At 41.2% G+C, this 20825-nt stretch overlaps 1 protein-coding gene across 4 annotated transcripts in view; it reads left to right on the top strand.

Annotated features, from left to right (window-relative positions):
* The window catches only part of tox2 (TOX high mobility group box family member 2), an 89659-nt gene extending 68917 nt beyond the window's left edge, over positions 1 to 20742 (top strand). For 2 of the 4 annotated variants that reach the window (XM_070842545.1, XM_070842552.1), the window contains 6 exons: positions 7148 to 7414; positions 8771 to 9001; positions 14499 to 14579; positions 17300 to 17710; positions 17794 to 17942; positions 18702 to 20742. In XM_070842545.1, coding sequence (XP_070698646.1) covers positions 7148 to 7414; positions 8771 to 9001; positions 14499 to 14579; positions 17300 to 17710; positions 17794 to 17942; positions 18702 to 18744 — 1182 coding nt within the window. In that variant the 3' untranslated portion in view covers positions 18745 to 20742. The remainder of the gene's footprint in view (positions 1 to 7147; positions 7415 to 8770; positions 9002 to 14498; positions 14580 to 17299; positions 17711 to 17793; positions 17943 to 18701) is intronic. The other 2 variants (XM_070842561.1, XM_070842569.1) reach the window with 1 other exon arrangement.
* The last annotated feature ends 83 nt before the right edge of the window (positions 20743 to 20825 follow it).

Raw genomic sequence — 20825 nt, forward strand, 5'->3', positions numbered from 1 at the left:
TTTTATTTTGGGTCACCACTGACCCCAAGTTCTTGTTGAGCATATGTTTTCAGTGTCTCAAGTTTCACATCATTTTCTTACTTAGGCTCATTGTTTTCTGTTTGGGGATATTTTGTGTCTGTTTTTAATATCAAAAAAACAGGTTAACATAGAAAAACTGCAAAAATAATAAATAAATATGGTTGTAAAATAAAATCTAAAGTATAAAATTGTAGTTTACTCATTTATTGCTGTGTTTTTTGAATTATTTTTACCTACCAAGAGGGACTCCTCTTCATTGTCTTTGTAACTAAAAAAAAACTTTTACTTGACCATAAACTTTAGTGATCTGTGTTGTTTTTTAGTGGGAAACAGAACTTTTTGTGTGGGGACATAAATATGGATGGAAAAAGTCATGTTTAAAGTGATCTGCTCCTTTCAAAAGAACAAAAAATAAGTTTTTTTTTGTACACCTACTGTACTTTGATGCAGGAGCCCATGTGATCATGTCCCTACCATAACAATAGCAATGAGCTCATTTGTTTGATAATCCACTGTAACATGTGTTATAGTTCAAAGCTGAAGAATAATGTGACGATGGCTTCTTCCAGCCAAATGTGTGAAGTTTCTCTGGACACACATGCCCATGCAGATCACCTTGCCGTGACCTCCACATACAGTACTGTGTGCACCTACTTTTCATATGTGTGTTCTTTCTTGTTTTTGTTCATTATTTCTGCATCCACGTTCATTTGTTTGTTGTGCGAGCGTGGGCACACACACACACACACACGCGCGCGCACACACAGTGTGTTTGACACGGCAGTCAGGGGTCTCATTAGTGAGAGCAGAGGAGCCTTGCCTTCTGCTGTCAAGAGTGTGTGTCCCTACCGCTCCTCACAACCGTCTCCTACATGTCATGTCAGGCAAAGCTCTGATTCTCTGACGCTGTGCTTTGTGAGGTGAGCTCAGAGACACGCCCGGGCTGAGAGCGAGCGAGACTGGTGGAGGAAGAGACAGTGAGAGGGGGAATAAAAAAGACTGAGGAACACGAGCGAGACCTGGGGGGTGGGGGCAGAGCAACAGAGAGGAAGAGAGAGAGTGAAAATAAAAGCAAAGGAGGTTCTGACATTAGCAGTAATGAGGAACATGGAGGATGGTGCCAAGGGGGACATCATGACATTACTATCTGCAAATCAACCACTGCCTTGTTGCTGCCACAGATTCCCTTTGAGAGGCGTTCAGGGTGGTACTGTACTTTTCAAACCAGCAGTCAATCACAACCAGGGACATCAGCTCTTTGTGTTAACGCTTCTAGCTATACCCTCAGCTTCAATAATAATGATAACACCTAAAACAACAAACACACCGATAGTAATAAGAATAAGAATAAGAAGAATTTTGTTCTAACTTCCCGTCAGCTTTCTTGTTTGTTTGTGTGCGTTTATTTTAGGATTTATCTGTGTGGCACATCTTAAAAGTCATTCCCACATTAATGCAAATATCAAATGTGTTGGCATGGTCCCTGTTTGGTTTTGAGATAGTGACAAACGTCTATTTCAGCAGTACTTAAGACGTTCTTGGAATACATTTCTCTTCATTTCTGCTCTCCTTTAAAGTTTGTGTCGAAACTCGTAATTATTTCCTTATGCTGCTAGTTTGTGAGGTATTGCTGTTTTTCTGCCAGATTAATTACTTGATCACAGTTCAGCGCAGGAGGTGCAAGAGCAAGCATTTTATATTTTTTTTCCTTTTGACTAGCATGTAATTGGAACGATTGAAAGTAACCTTCGTCTCCCTTGTTTTGGCAACATGGAGCGACTGCCAAGCTAATACACGAAATGAGGTTTTGATAGTGTGTCGCTGAATACAATTGGCTGGTAGTGCACCTGGATCGTAGCATCAGATTACATTTGAATCAGACTCTTCTTGTCTTATTCAATAGTATTTTGCAAAGCATCTTAACTACTTTTAAAATACATCTAATTAAACTTCAACAAATTCTAAAAAAAACACTTGTACGTTTCTTGTTCTTAAACGTCCTGGCATCTGCTGCCCATCATATCTCCTGACTAAGCATCTGTCTGATGCCACAAGAAGGCAGAAGCAGCGTTTTTACCTTTGCTTTCATACTTATGCGTATGATTCATAAATCGGCTCTCTTATTAATTCTCCTCGGCTTGTGTAAATAACCCTCCTGGGTGTATATAAGGTTGATAAACTGAAGACGTGGAAGAAGGGAGAGAGGAGAGAGACAGAGAGGGAGAGAGCGTGGGGGGGGGGGGGGGGGGAGGGAGGGGGTGAAGGCTCGAAGGCTCTTTGAGGAACAGAGTTGTTAGCGCTTTGCCCTCAGGGTGAATGAGAAGTAGCTTTGAGGGCTGCGAGGCCCGGCGGTGGCTCCCCACCTAAAGGCGTGTTTACCGCCGTGTTGCGCGGCGGCTGTGCTTTTGAAGGATCAGTCTTGAACGCGCCTCTAATTAAAGCTGTCATGGCTGGGTGCCTGCAGGGATAATGTTCTATTATTATAGTCATTTGTTTCAATTAAACGCTGGGTGATTTTACAATAGCAGCCGTGAACCTGTGTGAGTGAGCCATCACTCTAAACAAGATGGCTCCAGTCAAGCAGGGGGTGAGGAGAGGAAAGTCTCAGGACGCACAGAAGCATTGATCACCGTGTATTCAAACAGGACGGGGTAGAGAGAGGATGTGAAAGTCTGACAGTGCTGATTAAAGCAGTTCAGCAGGTTTCTTTAAAATTGAAACACTAAAAGGTATCATCCAGTGAAGCCGCCCCATCCTTAAGAAGTACATTTGACTTTTCATTTACATTTTGAAGAACGTGAAGCTCCACAGAAAGCAGTTAATAAAAACTGACACACAATGAAGATTTATTTTGGTGGTTATTTTGAGTCGGCGATAACGTGACCACAACATTTATTGATTCTTTAACATTGAGAGACTGGTTTATTATGATGCCAGAGTAATAAAATCTTGCATAGCAATCAGGCAGCTTATTTAGATGATGAAACAGATGCCACTCTGGTATAATCATCATAAGGACGAGGCAAGGTTAGCTGTTTTACTCTCCACTGCTGTGAATCTCTCCTCTTTCTCCTTGTAGCTGTATAAGGCTCTCTTCTCCCCTCCTCTCATGTCTGTGCTGGTGGTCAAATCCCCTTAGCTAAATCAAATGGTGCAGGCAATTGGAGCGGCCGTGAAACCATTTCAAAGGTAAGGTCAGCAGGAGCAGGGGAACAATGGCTTTGTGATATTCCATCTCGCACACAATGTGCTACACATAATTGGAAAGCCTTTGTTATTTGACTCCCATTTGACTATGATGTACAAGATGTGAATACAAACACGACAGGCGTAACGATGGCAGAGGAACACGTTCACACCGAGTTTCCTGGCTTTACATCACAGTTTAGGTCTGCCTGGCTGCTCATCACCAAAAAGCAATATCTAACTGTCCTCTTGCTAACTTTGGAGATTAGGTCATTCTCTTTCTGTTTTCCTACTTTTTTCCCCTCCCGTTATGTCTTTCTGCCTCTCTCTCTCTGTCCCAGTGTCCTCTTTCGTTCCCTTTTGCTTTTTTCTCTGATGTTTATGATCTCCTGGGGCTTTACAACAAACAGCTAAATTGCTGGAGGTTAAGCACAGCTATGACAATACCCAAGAGAACTCAGAGTCCAACGTTATAAATAATCTAAATATATCAATTTAGGCCACCACATTTCTCAAGTTGGTAGTTATTGGTTTATACACTAGTTGTACCTAAAGATAGAGCAGAAACACAAAGGGAAGATGGGCAAAGTGTTCAGTGAGTTAGCTGCAATGCTAACTGCATCCCTGGCCTATCCCTCTAAAAAAAAATACAAAGTCATATATCCAGAAATAAAACCAGCATTATTGGCTTCAGGCCAGTAATAGCTATGTCAGGAGTTGATGAGTTAGTATGTGTTACATGCTAAAGGCAGAGAGCAGTGACCAACCTAATCCTGTTACTCACTGTGCACTCTCCCCTCTTTTGACCAGCTATTCGGATGATACCATTAGGAATTAGCATACAGTACCTATGGCAACCGGCAACCTTTGTCAGATTCTTTCATAATATTTGTACAGCCGCCTGCCGTTCGCTTTATTTAGCTTGGGTTTGATGGCGCTATGTGATAACTTCTTGCTCTCTCTGTCTCACACAGGTGAAAGCACCAACTAAAAGCATTCAGAGGCTTTTTAAAAAGTGACACAGGAGTGACTATTAGAAGCTAATTATCATAGTGGGAGTGTTTTGAGTAATAAGCACTAAAGCTATAGATGTTCCACTGTATGTAGCTGCTTCCAGCGACTCTGATGAGGTAATGCACACTTTGGTATGTAGGAATCAGCTCTTTGTGCTTGCAGCGATATATGTCTTCGCTGCCTTAGCTGCACTGCAACTTCAGTTTCACCAGACTTTCACTGGAACGCTGCAGTTCATTTTGTTCCTGTATTTTATGGTGACTAACTGCTTCATCGGGTTAATGTTATGAAATATTACAGTCAGTGTATAACAGCAGATAAAACGTGTTTGATTCAATACAGAATTTAGTTTGATTCACATTTGTAGTCAAACAGACTTTGGTTCAGTCTCTGTGATTTTCCCCAAAAGAACAAGGCGAATTCATATGTAACATGTTTCTAAAAAGATGTCTCTCAAATGAATTTCTTTTTTTTTAAAAAGGGAACTTAATGTGATGTATGTCTGCGAAGCCTGAGTGACCCTTGTTTTTTTTTTTTTTTTTCTGTTTCTGCTCTTATGAGGCCAACACCCAGTACCCATGATGCCACGGTGCCCTCCCCTGGTGAACCCCTTCTGCTCTGCATGTCTCTTCCTTGTTTATATTAAACATGGTGTGGCTCAGATTAAAGGGTGACAATTTTGCCTGGAGGCTGTTGCTATGGAAACGCCTCTGCTATAGCTATGATAGGCCATTCATGTTTGATTAATTGGTTTTTCAATGCTTCTTGGTTTGTGAGGACCCTTAAAGAGCAAGTCCATGGAAAATGGAAAATTAATGGATTTCTATTTCCTTCTCTTTCCTCTTTCTTCCTTTTTTTTTTTTTCCTGTCTTATACTTATTTTGCTGAAGCTATTTCCTCACGTTTTAAGAAGAGGAGTGATGGTGTTTTGAATTATGATTGGAAGTTGGAGATTGCTGTGGATGGGGGGAGGTTAGAGCTTGGTTATTTGAAATGCAAAAGGAATGTCTTTGTTCAAAGCTGCCTTTTGTGAGCAGCTGCTGAGGCAAACACAGAATCTAATGTCGTGTGAATATTATGAGTTTTCAAAGCAGGCCAGAGCATCGTACAACATTACTTTGTTGTGCATTTTTATTCTAGCAATCTACTGGGACCAATTATGATTAGAGAGCCAAGCCTTCATCTCTGAACCTCCACTCATGTTTATCAAGACCTCATATGCTCAGGCCTTTTCAATTTGATCTTTTTAGTACTTCACTAATGTGTAATGTATTATTTAACTCATAAATGTTTAAAAGAGCTAACAAATGCTAGTTCATCACTTTCTGATCTGTAAATTGCCAAACATTCCCATTTATGCCTACATTAAAAGCATCCTTTGGTTCGTGCTCATGTTCTGTCCTTATGAATCGCGAGGAAAAGCTTTTGATGTAGTTATTATTGAAGATCTTTTAAGACTGCTAAGAGCAGAACTTTGTGAGAGTCTGATTCTATAATCACTCTTGGTTTCCTGCATGTGGGGGTCATTCTCCAGCTGTGAACACCATTTTCACTTCTATTCCTGTTTGAAAAAGGTGTTATTTAATGTGCTGCTAAGTAACATTTCTCTCTTTCATAGCACACAGTGAGCATATTATATACAAAAGGGGTCGATGGTGTAGTTGATCAATGCCATTGACTCAACGATTGCTTTGCAAGGTGCCGAGATTTCTGGCTTCTTAAAGTCTTATTTTCAGAAGCAGGAACTGTACAAAGTCTTCCCCCAGCCACCAAACAGGCCACTGTGTCTCAGTAATCCTGGAGGACCTGCACTTCCTAGTGACTGTCTGTAGAAATTGACAGAAGTCAATACAGATTATGAATGGTACCTTTAATTGGAATAGAGACCCCCTTAAAAAATTGTGATAATGAGCCTGTGTTACATGGCTGAATGGCTTGAGGTTCACCTCCCTAATGGCTGAAAGCTTGAATCAAATGGGGGAAAAAACAATGTTGCAAAGCCAAAACAATGAGCTAAAAGACACTAAAACGTTTCAATCGAGTAACAAGTCTCTGTCACTTCAATCACGACAAGCGACCTCCTTTACATACAATCATGTGATCAATTGTCATTATAGAAATATTAATGATAGCTCTCAATAGCTTCATTTCTTCCAGTGCGAATTTTGACAGCAGTTTCAAAATAATTTCTAATTAAAAAATCAAATCTTTGAAAGATGCTTGGGTTACATTTGCTTGATTGACGGCTGTCTAAGCACATCACAGTGAGCCGTGATGACTGCTGCTCTCATCAGGCTCCATCCAGCGCCAAACCCATTGACAAGGCTACCAAGCTTCAAAGTGAGCCTTCAGAAAACTATGGTGATTGTCACAGATGCTATATTCATGTTTCTTTTTTTTTTTAGTCTGTTTAGTTAAGAGTGAACAGTTTTAGCCTTTAGGGAGCAAAGTCGATTTTAATTTGCCAGTGGTAATTTGTGAACTCCCTTGGTTGGTTTGGATTGAGAGATTATATATATTTTGTGGCAGGATATTTGTTCTCAGTGTTCAAAATGTGCCCATAGTCATGTCAGTGCCACCAAACAAGTGCTATAGATAAACATGGCCACAAACCTACAAGTTTGAAAACAGTGCCTCTTACTGTCCTAAGAAAAGAGAAGCTTTCTAACCACCAGCCTCAGTTTAACAGTAAGAAGGGTTTTTTGTCTGTGTTGTTTCTTCCAACAGACGTATTACCCTCATCTCAATTTTTTGTAAGTTCTTTTTTTTTTGTCTTTTTTAAATTGTGTCCAACACACACGCACATTTTCTCAAAATTTGAAAATGTCATCTCCTCTTCTAAGTCTTTGCATATTTGGCTAATTGGCAAACTTTTATAACGTTGAGTAGAGAAGATAGTAAAGCTGGTGTTCTTCTCTCACCCCAGATGCAGGAGATGGCTTTGCACCACCACCAACAGCAACACCATCACCAGCACCCAGACGGCTCTCATTATGACCCCGCCCGTAACCACCCCCTGATAAACAGCTCACCTCCGATACTGCCCAACCCCATGAGCGCACTGTCCCAGCTAAACCCACAGGTCAGCCGGAGTGCTCTGCCTCACGGTTCCCCCTCACCTCCCGGAAGTAAATCGGCCACACCCTCCCCCTCAAGCTCCAATCAGGAGGAGGAGACTGATCCTCATTCGAAGGTACTGATGTGGCAACGCTTCTCTGGCTTGTGGTAGTGGTGAAGGAGGCGATGGCTTGTCAGCGCTTTTTAGAGACGGTTCGCATGCTAACTGTAGTGTTGAGCCTAAAGAGGAGTTCATGGGTAGCCATGCTTGTGCTTTTTTTATTTAGTTGGCTGGATAAGTTTGCTATGTTTGAGGAGCTAAAGCCTTTTTTTTCTCTATTCTGAGCAGCTCAATTGCCAAATCAGGTTCACACTTCAAAGCAACACAATTTTCTTTTGGTCCTTTTGTGCAAAAAAAAAAAATAAAAAATGCCACTCTTTCAATTACACAGCTGCGAATAGCTCACAATCCATTACCGCCATGGCATGTTTGTAAGTTTTGTTTGCAAACTCTCACACACACACATGACACGAGAAATGACATGAAATATTTTTTCCTGAGGTAATTTTTTTGAAATATTGCACATTTTCTTTCTCAAAGTGAAGACACCTCCTCTTTTTACAGATGTAAAGAATATTTTGGTGGTTTTCTCGTCAACAACGCAGACACAAGGTGTTGGCAATCCTTTCAAATTTTGTCATTGCAGTTATACGCAGTCTGGTTTGAACCACTCCATTTAAATCACTCATTCATTTAAATGAGAAGAGAAGGACACTTGTTTACATTCATTTGGCTTATGTAAATCTGTAAAACTGCTTTCATAAATTGCCCACCAACCAATGTCTCTGTGGATTTGCTTCGTTTCTATCAGGGGAATGTGAATGAGTGTATAATTGAATCTGCCACATCCACAGTGTTTCAGATTCATTGGCGCATTTAAATGCTTGCTTGCAGTGATACAGTGTAACAAGAAGGGGATTCTTTAGTTAAAGAAAATATATTTCCCAGCCTATACATCTCTGCTGTGCTTCTCACTGTGTGTGTGAATAAAAATGATTACCACCTCTCCTATCAGTAAGTAATTCCATTTGCTCTCTCCAATTCAGTCTGAGACCACATCAAAGTCAGAGCAGATACAGCAGGCGATTTAAAATTCCTTTCACCCCTAGCATGAAAAGTCAGAATTTATGACTTGCTGAACAACTGAAAAATAAAGATTTGAAAAGGTTTCAAGTAAAAGATGTTAATTCTGACAAAGTAAGGCAGAAAAAAATTCTGTCAACCAGTGCCTGTGTCAAAGTGTTAGTCAGTGAATCATCACTGGAGTATTCAAATGCTGACTGCACTATGGCTATTGAACAGAGAGCTGGAATTAGGGGTTTAATGAAGTTTATATACTTCGTATAGACCCAATGTTACTGAATGTGAACATCTTGTTTCTGCAGTGTCAATAAGCTGCTTTTTTTTTGTGTTTTTTTGATGGTTTTCCAGATCACGGGCGAGAAGCGGCCGTCTTCAGAGATGATGAAGCCCAAGCCCAAACCCCAAAAAAAGAAGAAGAAGAAGGATCCCAATGAGCCTACAAAGCCTGTGTCAGCCTATGCCTTGTTCTTCAGAGACACCCAGGCAGCCATTAAAGGACAGAATCCCAACGCCACCTTTGGAGACGTATCCAAGATAGTAGCCTCCATGTGGGACGGACTGGGAGAGGAGCAGAAACAGGTAGAGTATGAATGAATGAACTTACTATTAATTGATCTTTGAACTTAAGGCGGTATATAACATTAGTGAGAAAAAATAACACATTCTTCCTGAAACATTGAATTCAGGAATGAATGTGAGAAAATGCTGAATTTAAGCAAATACAATTTTTTTGGCCAGCTGAAGTAGAAACATAGACAGTTTATAGACTGTAAGAAGTGGACATAGTTACTGCGACGTCACCCCTCGCATTCTGCAAAGACCTGCATCCGATTGGTTAGGTTTAGGCATGACCCGCCTCTGATTGGTTAGTCACAAGGACAAAGACTTTAAACTAGCAATCCAGACCATAGACTCATTAGGAAAATGTTCAAATGAGAAGTAGGGTCATTTTCTCACAGACTTCCATACGGTGGAGGCAATGGAGTCGCCCCCTGCAGGCTATTAGAAAGAATGCAGGTTAAACGCACTTGCCAGTGGTTTCACCTCTCAGATCCAGAAGCTGCATCTACCTCTTCTATACAGTCTATCAGCAGAACACTTAGAGCAGTAACATTGTCATCATCTCTTAAGTTGTTACGAGGAACTTGGTAGCAAACAGTTGCCCATTTAACTCAACTAGGAGATACAGAGAAACATTTTCTGGCCACCTGGAAAATGAAAGCCCATATTTCCTGTCCTTTTAGCTCTGTTTTGGTCTCCACGAACCAAATATCTAGCTCTTTAGCTGCTAAATGCTTTGCTGTGCTCACCAGCCAGTTGCTAACTTCATCTGTCTGCCAAATCATGCCATTAGTGTGTTCAGTGCAAACCAAAACAGTGAAGCTGATACATGGAGCTGCAAGCCGCTACAAAGGTCCATAGAGGTTTATAATGGAGAAGAACTGCAGAGCTGGTGTTAATTCTCTGTGGCTGTATCACCACAAGCGACCCCTTTCACAGCTGCTTTTAGGTGCTGATTACAGTAGAAGTATTTTCCTACCTTTCAATAAGGTACTTCACAGCGCTGAGTCGACCAGTAGTTGATTAGCCAACAGTGCAACATTCAAATGTTAATTACTGGCATGAAATCAGTGTGAAACGGCTCTAGCAGCCATGCTTAAATTTGTAGGTCGTGGTCATACAAATTTAGAGGTTTCATACCAGCTGAGTCTCTTTGTTGTAACGCACTGTGGGCAAACCAAGACAGATCGTTTCTATGTATCTGTTTCACACAGCTAGAGATTTAACATGGAAGTTTTCAGGTCTGATATCACTTGTCACAATATTATGTCCTTATATAACCATACGGGTATCATTCCCTTAGTATATCACATGATCTGAAGTGCCTATTGTTTACATCACGCAAGTCTACTCAGAAACCTTTGATATGAGGGAGCTGTTCATTTCCAAAATGACCGATCTAATGTGTTTGTTGTATGCTAAAACTGTATTTGTATTTAACTGGAATGATGAAAAGTTAGGACGGACCCCCCCCCCGCCAAGATCCATAATGATAACTTGCACGACAGTGAAGCAAATAAAATACTGTAATACAGAGAGGCATGCATCTAATGCCTTTTTTTTTACACATTTATTTATGAATTTGACATGCACCAACAGTACAGAATCTATTATTATCCCATCTAGATGCAGTGAAAATCATATATTGAAAGAAGTAAAAAAAAGTTTGCCACCATCAGCAGTGTAGATATATTTCCCTGAATATTTTCAGGAGTCAATTTAATTTTATTACAGCCTGACCTGTGCATATGGAACTGCATTAACATTTTCTACAGTTTAGAGCATTTCCGTCCGGCACATTTTCTATTTCATTTTGGCATTCCACACCAACAGACAAAGTCAAAGGGGTTTCTATGTGTATGCGGTAACAAATGACGGTGTGAAATGAATGGAAAACGAGACAGTCTGATGATCATGCGCAGACTCATATTTTTAGAATATCCAGTCAGGGCGCAGCCTATTGGGTGTCAAATAAAAGCACCTGTCTCCATGACAAAGTGCAGCCCATTCTCCTCAGCCCCAGCCAGTGTCGACTAGACCCTATCTAGCATGTGTGTGTTTTTCTCCCACCAAACCTACTTTATACGCTGGACTTTGGAGGCCGTCTGTCCCTTTTATTTGCAGTTAATTTTTGCCGCCTTCACCGAGACTCTTCACCATGAATCTTCATTTCGCCGCTGACACCCTTGAATGTGAATTCCTCATTTCCTGTCCTTTTATTTATATCTGTTGCCTGGTGATTTGATCATGCTGGGAATACAAGATTAGCAATTGCCTTGTCCTTGCTTTTGCCTCAAGGACATCTGCTCCTGAAATGTTATTGTTTGTGCTTCTTAACCCTTTGCGTCCCGGCTTCTTTTTCACCTTAGATTTTGCACTGTAGAGGCAATGCTCTCTCTCTCTCGCTCTCTTTCTCCCTCCCTCCCTCTCTGTCTCTCTCATCCAAAACGCATTCGTCCTTCACAGCATTACCTGGGAACAGACATGAAACTAACAAAAAGGGCAATTCCACCATTAAAAACCCAGCCATTTATTGTGCCGTTCCACAGTTAATTTTTTGATTTGTTTGTGCATTCATGTGTTTAATCAAACGTGTCACCTCGCAAGACACATAATTAACTTGAGGTAATGATGTCATTATAGAATGAAATGTGGTTCCCTGTCTGGGCAATAACACTGTGCGCAAGACAGCAAATGGATAAACTTGTTAACTGTGTATTTACAGAGTGTAACCAATTCAGCCACTGCATGTTAATAAAGAAATCTGTCTTCGCTTTAATACAACAACATATTATAGCACGCTGTATCCACAACTGCTGACCAGTAATGTTTACTGAAAACTTTCCACGCCAAAGTCTCACACCTTAAACATTTCGCAATGCACCGCTTCAGTTTCTATCTCTCTCTGCTCTTGATCTGTCGATGTATATGCTGTTGTGGTTTTTCTTGTCTTTTTTTTTCCCAACATTGGCTGTCACGTCATCTCTATAGGACCGATGAGGTGTGCTCTATAATGTCACAGTCAGACCCTGTGGAGCCTCGCAAGAGCACCAGAATGTAAACACAACCCTTCCCCTCCACACGGCTTTGTTTTAACTAGAACGTGGCCCCTGTTTCCAATTATCTATGGTACTTCTCAGACACACCATGCAGCAGAATTCACATAAATGCATTGAAGGCAGCATGTTTTATTGCTGTATTTTATTGAAGAAATGATCAGACGCTTCATTGTTGTGATTTGGGTTCCTTTTGTGATTTTCTTTTTTTTTTTTGTTTGAGCTTCAGTGTTGCATTTTCTCCTCTTTGCCTGTGTTGTTATGTATTCTCCAGTGCCGTGCTTGAGTTTGGCAGAACAAAGTCCTTTTTTAATTCATGTTTATGTTCATATTTTAGTTTTTATTAAGATGTTTTCGAATGCCTGCGCGCTATACAGTGGTTTTTAATTCCCGAAGGCCTTTGTTTTATAGTGCAAGATCAATGCTTTATTTGGGCTGAGTTATTCCTCAAGGTGACTACATGTTAAAGCTGCCCCAGAAACACAAAAGAACATTTTTCTTGTTTTTGTTATTTAAGATTAAGATCAATTCTCCGTTTTTACAGCAGTGGGGAGGAACAGTGATAATGGAGTTGGGTGGGAGGGAGGAGAGACCTAAGCTTTACTTAATTGAGTCTGCTATGTTGGAGTTGTGTATCGGTGAAAGGTCAGAAATAGAAGGAAAAGAACACTGTCACTTGGTTTAAACAGCATGCTTTGGTATTAAACTTCTCCTACAGGCCAAGTTTTAGAATCTATCCAAGATATCCCTCTATTATTAGTCCTCTTCTTAGCTTTCTTTGTCTGCCTTTCTTTTATTTGTGACTTGCCGTCCTCTCCTCTGCTACCTTCCTTTTTTACTCCTCATCTCTCCACTTTCTCTACTTCCCATTTTTCCCCTCCACCTCCTCCTCCTCCTCCTCCTCCTCTCACCGGTTGCTCTGTCTTTTCGGTCGTCGGGGTAATCACTCCCTTCAGTGTCGGCAGGGTGCAAAGTTATTGTCTCCTGTAATTAACTGGTTATCAAACAAGAACATTTCATTAAGGTACAATTAGGGGCTAATTCAGGCGGGACACCTCTGTGTCAGGATTACGATGGAGGCATATGCTCTCCCCTTGCAGCTTTGTTATTTTTAATTCATACTGACCTGCAGCCTCTGACGGCTTCAATTGCTAATGAATCCACTCACTTTGGAATAATTAGACATCCTTAGGCATGGTAATTTATTTAAAAGTATCCATCGTTGCGCGAATCATTAGCTGTGTTAAATTAATTTGAAATTAAAGCTGCTGGGAGTAGTTTGGGGTTCATTAAAGAGGCAGCCATGGCTCTATCAATATTTAAGGGGTGAGGGGTAAGGTTGTCACTTTTTTTTTTTTTTTTTTTGCAAGAGCTGTAATTGTTAATGTGGATTATCTGCTTTTATTTTGAAAATTAGTGGTTTATTCCTATATTTTGGAGTTCCTAATTCAGTGTAGTCTTGTTCCAAAATGTCTGAATACATATCATGGAAGGGAAATAATAGTAATATTGTAAATAGGGATGAGTGAGTGGATAAACATCAGCTGTTTGAGCAAGAGATTGTATCCGTCTTCATCCCGGTTTGTTTGCTGTTCTGTGTGTATGTCTGTTTGTTTATTGACTGTATGTGTTAGCAGCTGCCAGCCTATGTGCATTTGGCAACACATGAATGCTTAATGGTTATTCTACCCCACCTCTTTGAAAGAAATGACCCCGTCCACGGAGACACAGACAGTCTCTCACTGAGGATCAGTAATTACCCACTGCATTCACACACACACACACACACAACGCACACATTCTCCTTCATATTAAAATGCTGCAGAGAGGAGCTGAGATCTGAGTCTTCCTCATCGATTTAAGGGTGGACTTTTTGCGACTTGTTTTCCCCGCATCAAAAAGGCAGTGGCAGCTATAAAGGCTCCGTGAGTGACATGCGATGACATTAACTTGAATTCCCTGTCTTAACACATCATTTGAGGTTCATTCGGAAGGTTTGAAATTGCCTTTTTGCTAATGCTGTTTTGAATTCTTTTATTTTGTTCCTCCTCGTCTGAATGATTTGCTGGGACATCAGCTCTGATTAAGAGATGAGCAACAGCCTTAATAGAGGAAGAGGCTGAAAAGCAGTACGCAAAATGACAAACAACTCCTCATTTAACTCAGTAACATTTCAAACTCCATTTTCACGTTATTGTGCACAAGGTTTCTTGGCATTTCACTCTGGACAGTTTTTGCAGAAATGCTTCAAAACGCAGCTACATCATGCAGATAGTCAAATCTCCTTTACTTGATAATGCGCATTTGATTTTTCATCAGCGAGCACACCGTCAGGTCACACAATCTCATCATGACTCCCAAAATCTCTTCCACACCAGTCAGTGTGGACCATAGGGTCATTTTAGCCTTTGGCATCACCTTGTAATCAATCGTTGTTGTTGTTGTGTTTGCTCCTGCAGAGCTACAAGAGGAAAACAGAGGCTGCTAAGAAGGAGTACCTGAAAGCCCTGGCCGCCTACAGAGCCAGTCTGGTTTCCAAGGTAACCACGGGGGTCACGTCTTTGATATACATGGTTCAGTGGCGATATAAGGGATGATAAATTAGACAGAATTCCTCTCAGTCTTATTCCAAGGAAAGGGTCCACTTGCTGCACGGAGGGGTTAGTATGTTTGCACAAATGTGTGTGTGTGTATGTGAGAGGGTGTGTGTGTGTGTGTGTGTGTGTGTGTGTTTGTGTGTGTGCTTAGAGGAGAACAGTGAAAATTAGGCCTCAAACACACCCGATTTGCAACCTGGGGAGAAATGAAAAGTAACGGTGCACGGCCTGTGTGTGCACGCTCATCAGTGTGCACATGTAAGAAGAGAAGTGGACATTACTTATCATTTGCTGTCCTCCTGGTGAGTCCGTCCTCCCTGATGGGCCGCTAATGTATTGGCTGAGGCTTGCTCACACCTACTGCTCTCTCTTTGCTTGCAGGTTATTCCAGTTTAACCCGGAACATTAACACCTTTCTACCTGTGTCTGCATAAAAGCATGCGCACGTTCTTTTTAAAAGCTGATGTAACGCGTTCTGTGACTCTCCTTCCATCTACGAGGCTTATACAATAGTTATCGCAGCGCAGTCTTTTCAATCTGTTGGTGCACTGCATTTCATTTCAGCATTTCTGCATTGTTTTCAAAACACAACTCTAAATTGCATTAGCATATACCAAGCTCCTCCTCTTCCCCCACCCTCTCCCCATCCTCCTTCCTCCCCTCCGCCACAGCGCCACACTTCCTCTCGTGCTCATGGGCCGAAAACAAGCACCTTGATTAAGGCATGAATAGTGAATTCATCAGCCTCTTCACTGTGGCATACTTTCCACTAAAAAGACTATTCTCATCTCTTGTCTTCGGTGCAATTACACATTCATGTCAGAGCTCCTATACAGAGGCTTGATTGATACTATATGCTGGTAGATTGCCAGTCAAAAAACTGACTAACAAAAATAAACCTGCAACCCCCCCACCACCACCTTCACTCATTCAGGACCAGCCAATCTGAATGCAGGGCTGAATCTCATGATTCAACTCGACTCTCTTTTTTTTAATTACCAATGAAGGAGTCTTTTCAAAGTGAATTGGGGTAGGTGGAATTGGAGGTAATTGGAGTATCATTTGAAGGATTCACATCTTCAGCGTGCACCTGTTGCCTTTTTGTTTTGTGGAGCATGTCGGTTTGTTTGGGAGAAGAGGAAAAAACAAAAGTATGATTGCTTCCCACTGTGTGCCGTGGCACTCTGGTGTTCATTTGAATCCAAAAGCTCCCGAGTACAGAATGTGATTTAAAAAAAAAAGTCACGCTAGATTTCATGATTTCATAAATGTTTCAGTCCTCATAAACTCTCATTTAACACATATACTGTTCATATATTTCCTCTGATGAATATGGAGTAATTTTTTTTTTTTTACTGCAATACACCCTAAAGTATCCCCTTAAAATTAGGTGCAACAAATCACACCCATCCTCTCACTCTTTCCCTCGCCCTTCACACCATTTCTTCAGTATTTCATTTTCCACTTGACCCTGCAAATGTATCTGTCCCTCTCTTTTATCCATCCCTCCATCCCGTTCCATTGATTATTTCAGGGGTTCAGAGGGATGGATGTGAGCCATTACTAAATAGCAGACCACCACACATCACTCCAGCCGCTTTGACAGTTAATGAGAAAAACTGGATGTATTTCATACATACACCACCTCATGAAAGCAAGGTAGACAGACAGACCTGCAGAATAAATGTGTGTGATTGTGTATGGCTCTGTGTGTGTGTGTGTGTGTGTGTGTGTGTGCGTGTGCCGAGTCTCACGTCATCACCGGGGCTATGTGTGGAATACATAAATAAAGAGAAGAGGAACGGAGCGGTGACTATGGGTAATGTCAGCTACAATGGTTAAACGCTCAACTACTACTTATGGGAATGAATGGTATAGAATCAGTGCACACTGTTGCCATACTGCCACTTATAACCACATTTTCACATCAAGTAAAAGTTTCTTTTTAATCTATTTCATAATATATTGTTTTCGAATGTGAATTTGCCAATGCCAGCTGCTCTTTTTCTCTTGTTTCATTGACGTATTGCTTTGAAGGCTTCCCCTGAGATGCTTGTCTCTGTAGAAATGTGTATGCACGCTCATATCTGTCTTAAAACACATTTGCATAATGGCATCGCACATGCTATAATTTTCATACGGTTAGTATGTATTATATGCAATTTGGACACAGGGTCACAGTGCTGTTTGCTTCTGGGAAGAGCAGTGCAAATCTACTACAGCTAATTTACACCCCCCCCCCCCCAAAAAAAAAAAATTTCATTTCATTTCATTCATTTTAATAAGAACTCTGTCAAAATGCAATATGTTAAATACCACATTTTATAAACCCTTCAGCAAGGTGGGTGTTATAAATATTTCACTGAATACTCGATTTATCTTTAAAGGATAATTCCAGTTTATTACAACATGGGGCTTATTTTTGAAGCTTTGGCCATCATTTCTAGTTTGTTATGATAACATTGTGTCATCAGAGAAATTGCTGAGATCTGGGAACATTGCAGCATCAATAAAATCAGACAGGGAAAGAAATGTGGTTGTAAAAAAGCCAACAGTGTAGACAAATGATCTAAACCCCTTTATTTAGAGGTCAAACTCCTGTAAGGCTGAAGGTATTTGTTACCGTGAGTGAAACCATTTTCCCTCTCTTTCCTCCCTTCTAGACATATAATGATCCCGTGGAGACAAAAAGTGCCCAAACAAGCCAGGCTTCTCCACATATGATGCCAGCCAACCCGCCCCTGTACAGCGTGCCACCTCCCCCCCAGCCGTCGTCGCCCTACCTGGGGCCCGGGGCCTTCCCTCTCACCGACCTGCAGAGCTACGCAGGACACGCCCCTCGCCACACACTGTCGCAGACACTCAGCCAATCGCAGATGCTGCCCAGCATTAGTGCCTCTCCCCCTTCCTCCTTCCAGATCAGCCCACCCCTTCACCCCCACCAGCAGCTGTCCCTGCACCAGAGCTCACTCCTCAACCAGCCTATCCGCATGCAGCAGGTCCAGTCCCAGCCAATCATCTCTCACCAGATGGGGCTGCAGGCCTCTCTTCACTCCCCACCTCCTGGGCAGCAGGTACTGTAACAAACCGAGACACGCTTGCTTTTGTGGAATAGTTTATACTTTCAGATTTTAGCTTATTTTCTTTCTTTCTCCAGGGTTTTTCTCACCTCCAGTCAGAGTATCAGAAGAGCATTGGGGGTTCCCAGTCTCCAGGAGCCCCTGGCCCTGGTCCAGGCCCTGGAGTGGCTCAGAGCCATGACTGGGATAGTGAATACTGCAATCGGGAGTGTGGCAACCACTGCAGGTCAGTGGAGACAGATTGTTTTATTTGCTTCCCACGGTTTGTTTTCCACAGCCACCTTCGTTACAGCTACTCATCAAATCGTACAGTCTTGAATGACGTTTGGAATGGAGACAAATGAATTGAGTTCAACCAAATGGATATTTATGTTGCTGTATGCACTTAAACTAAAATAAAGTGGGAAAAGGTACCAAAGCAATGCCTATGTTACCAATTTAATTGAAAGTTTCCAGGTTTTGGGCAGATACAGTCCAAGTCGAGTCTTCGACCGAAACTCCCTTAGAAATAAACATATATAGTCATGTCAGGCGCCGCTTTCTCAGTATAAGTGTTGAAAATTGTCAGCTCCAGTTCCAGTGAGACAGGGGTGACAGCTGGGGAGATAATGGTGAGATAATAGAGCTTGTCATGTATTTGTCAGACAGCAGTAAAAAAACAGATGTTCCTAACACAGGTTTTCACTGTTATTGCTTGGCAAGCTGCGCAGTCCTGCAGCACCGCAAGGTAGCATAAGTCCATAGTGCTAAAGCACGATGAAATGTTTCATTTATTCGCAGGGTTTGGTTAGAGCAGGGTAGAAGCTAAGAGAACGGGTGTTTTGGCTTAAACTGTGGTCATCAGGTGAAGAAAAGTATTTGCAATTAGAGGAAAATATACCTTGTTTTTTTAGGTCTTGTATGTGTACGAAGCCTTTGTTGCTTTACTGCTGTATCTGTGTTCGTAATCAAACCTGTGTCTGTGTTTTTGTTTTTTCCCCACCAGTGGCAGCATGATTGGCAGGGACAAGCCACTCTACCTCACCTGAAACTGAAGATCATGCCCTGTCGACAAATTCGACACCGAGGAGTCTACTCTCACCCACCCCCACCACCCCCCCCTCACCCCTATCCCCCTCGACCCTCTTCTGATGCACACACGTACATTCAGCTCACACATCATAACATACGATTACACACATGCACATACAAACGCACACACGCAGACACAAACACACACTCCGCCTCGCAAAACACCATCACCACCACCACCACCTTTTTTTGTCAGTGTAATTATTATTTCTCTCAGTTTCTAGAAGAACTTGTGACCAGAGTTTTTTGACTAGATGACTGCAGTCTGTACCACTTAATGTATTAGCAGTCCTCTTGCTGTTTAAAATTTGCCAAGCACTTATGAAGCCCCCTCCCCCCTCTCGCTCCCTCCCTCCCCCTGTCTCCCACCCTCCCCTCCGAGTCGTGTGTCTATGCCCCCTCCGATAGAGGCCAGGCTGTAGAGCACTTCTCTTCTGTGTCACCATCAAAGTCCCCTCAGGGACCCCATCCAGCTTTAATTAGAATGAGAAGGAAAAAATACTCTTCCTCTTCTTTAATCATTTTAATTTCCTTTTGTGTTTTTTTTTTTCTTTTTGTTGTTGTTGTTGTTTTATTTATTTCTGGCTTGCAAAATTGTTCCTCTTATTTTGCCAATAAGCGTTGGGCCCTGTACTGTAGAAAAATATTAACTTCTAGTAGGTTCAGCACAGGCTTAGATGTTATGGTAGCTTTGCTTAAGGGCCTGCAAATTAATACAAAAAGCTTGGGTCGGGAAGAGAAACAAAACAAAAAGAATCTTTTTTTAATATTAAAGACCTGTTGAGGTCTACTGAGCTGTCACAGTGTGATTGTAAATATCACTTTTATGGGATCAAATTGGGAATTGGAAGTCCAGATAGATTTGTTTCTTCTTTAATATTACATGTAAGTCATTTTGTGTGCGTGAGTTTGTGTGTGTGTGTGTGTGTGTGTCTGGCCGTTAGAATGTACCCCATTCATGACGTGTGCAGTTGAGTGTGTATGTGTGTATGTGCACGGACACACACTTGTGCGCAAGAGTGTTTCAGTGTTCGAGTGTCGAGTCTTTCTCGTGAATTTTAACAGCCTTGTGCAGCTGGATTTCAGAGGAGTATTTCACACTCTCGTTCTTGCATTAAATCTGTGCTCACTGGTGTGTTTTTTTCCAATAAAGTTCAATCTAAAACTGAATACACAATATGTGTCCTGCAGATCATTATATGGAAAGAGCCAGGTGAGAGATAGAGAGGAAAGAGATAGAAGGAATGAAAGAAACGCTGTGAGATAAAATGAGATATAATGTTGCAGGTGGGAAAAAAAAAGATATTGCCTCAAAATTCCTCTCGCCCTCCCCCTTTCTTATTTTGTCTGACCATAATGTCAATTTTGTCTCCGCGACATGCAGAAGTGAAGTAATGAAATATGTGAATGGAGCCATCACATCCACATTACAGTGATTTTTATAAGTTTCTAGTTGGTGTTTGGTTGTGTTGATCTCATCTTTTTAACTTTTTGTGTGATTAACAGAAATGCATTTTGCTGACAAAGACATCTGTATTTATCTCTTTACTGTAGCATAATTTCAGTTTTAGTTGTTTCAGAACTATAACATTTTAAGTTGTGTAAAAAAAAAAAAAAAAAAACCTGCCAATTGTAGTTATTTTATTTGTAAAGCCAGTAACGATAAATATTTTAAATGGTTATCAATATATTGTTTTCGCTAGTTGCCCATCAGCCATTTGACAGGTTTTCTTATTTATGAGACGAATTAGATCATTTTTTTGCTTCTTAAAATGGAGGTGTATTTTTATTCTTATTTTACTGTTTTTTTTCCCCCCTCTGGTTTGATAAAAATGATGATGACGACAGCAATGATTTCTTCTTTATTTTTTACATTTAGGGTGCTGCTCCTTTTTTCCTTGCAAGCAGCATCTGTTTGTGTCACAATGCTTCTTTTATTTCAAACCTGCATAATAAAAAAAACGTTTAAAAGTGTTCGTGCTTGGTGCCTTTTAATTTTCTTGCAGACGCTCAGTCCCACTCTCTGTTGTCGAAATGA

Source organism: Pempheris klunzingeri, chromosome 2, assembly GCF_042242105.1.
Source record: "Pempheris klunzingeri isolate RE-2024b chromosome 2, fPemKlu1.hap1, whole genome shotgun sequence".
Lineage (NCBI taxonomy): Eukaryota > Metazoa > Chordata > Actinopteri > Acropomatiformes > Pempheridae > Pempheris > Pempheris klunzingeri.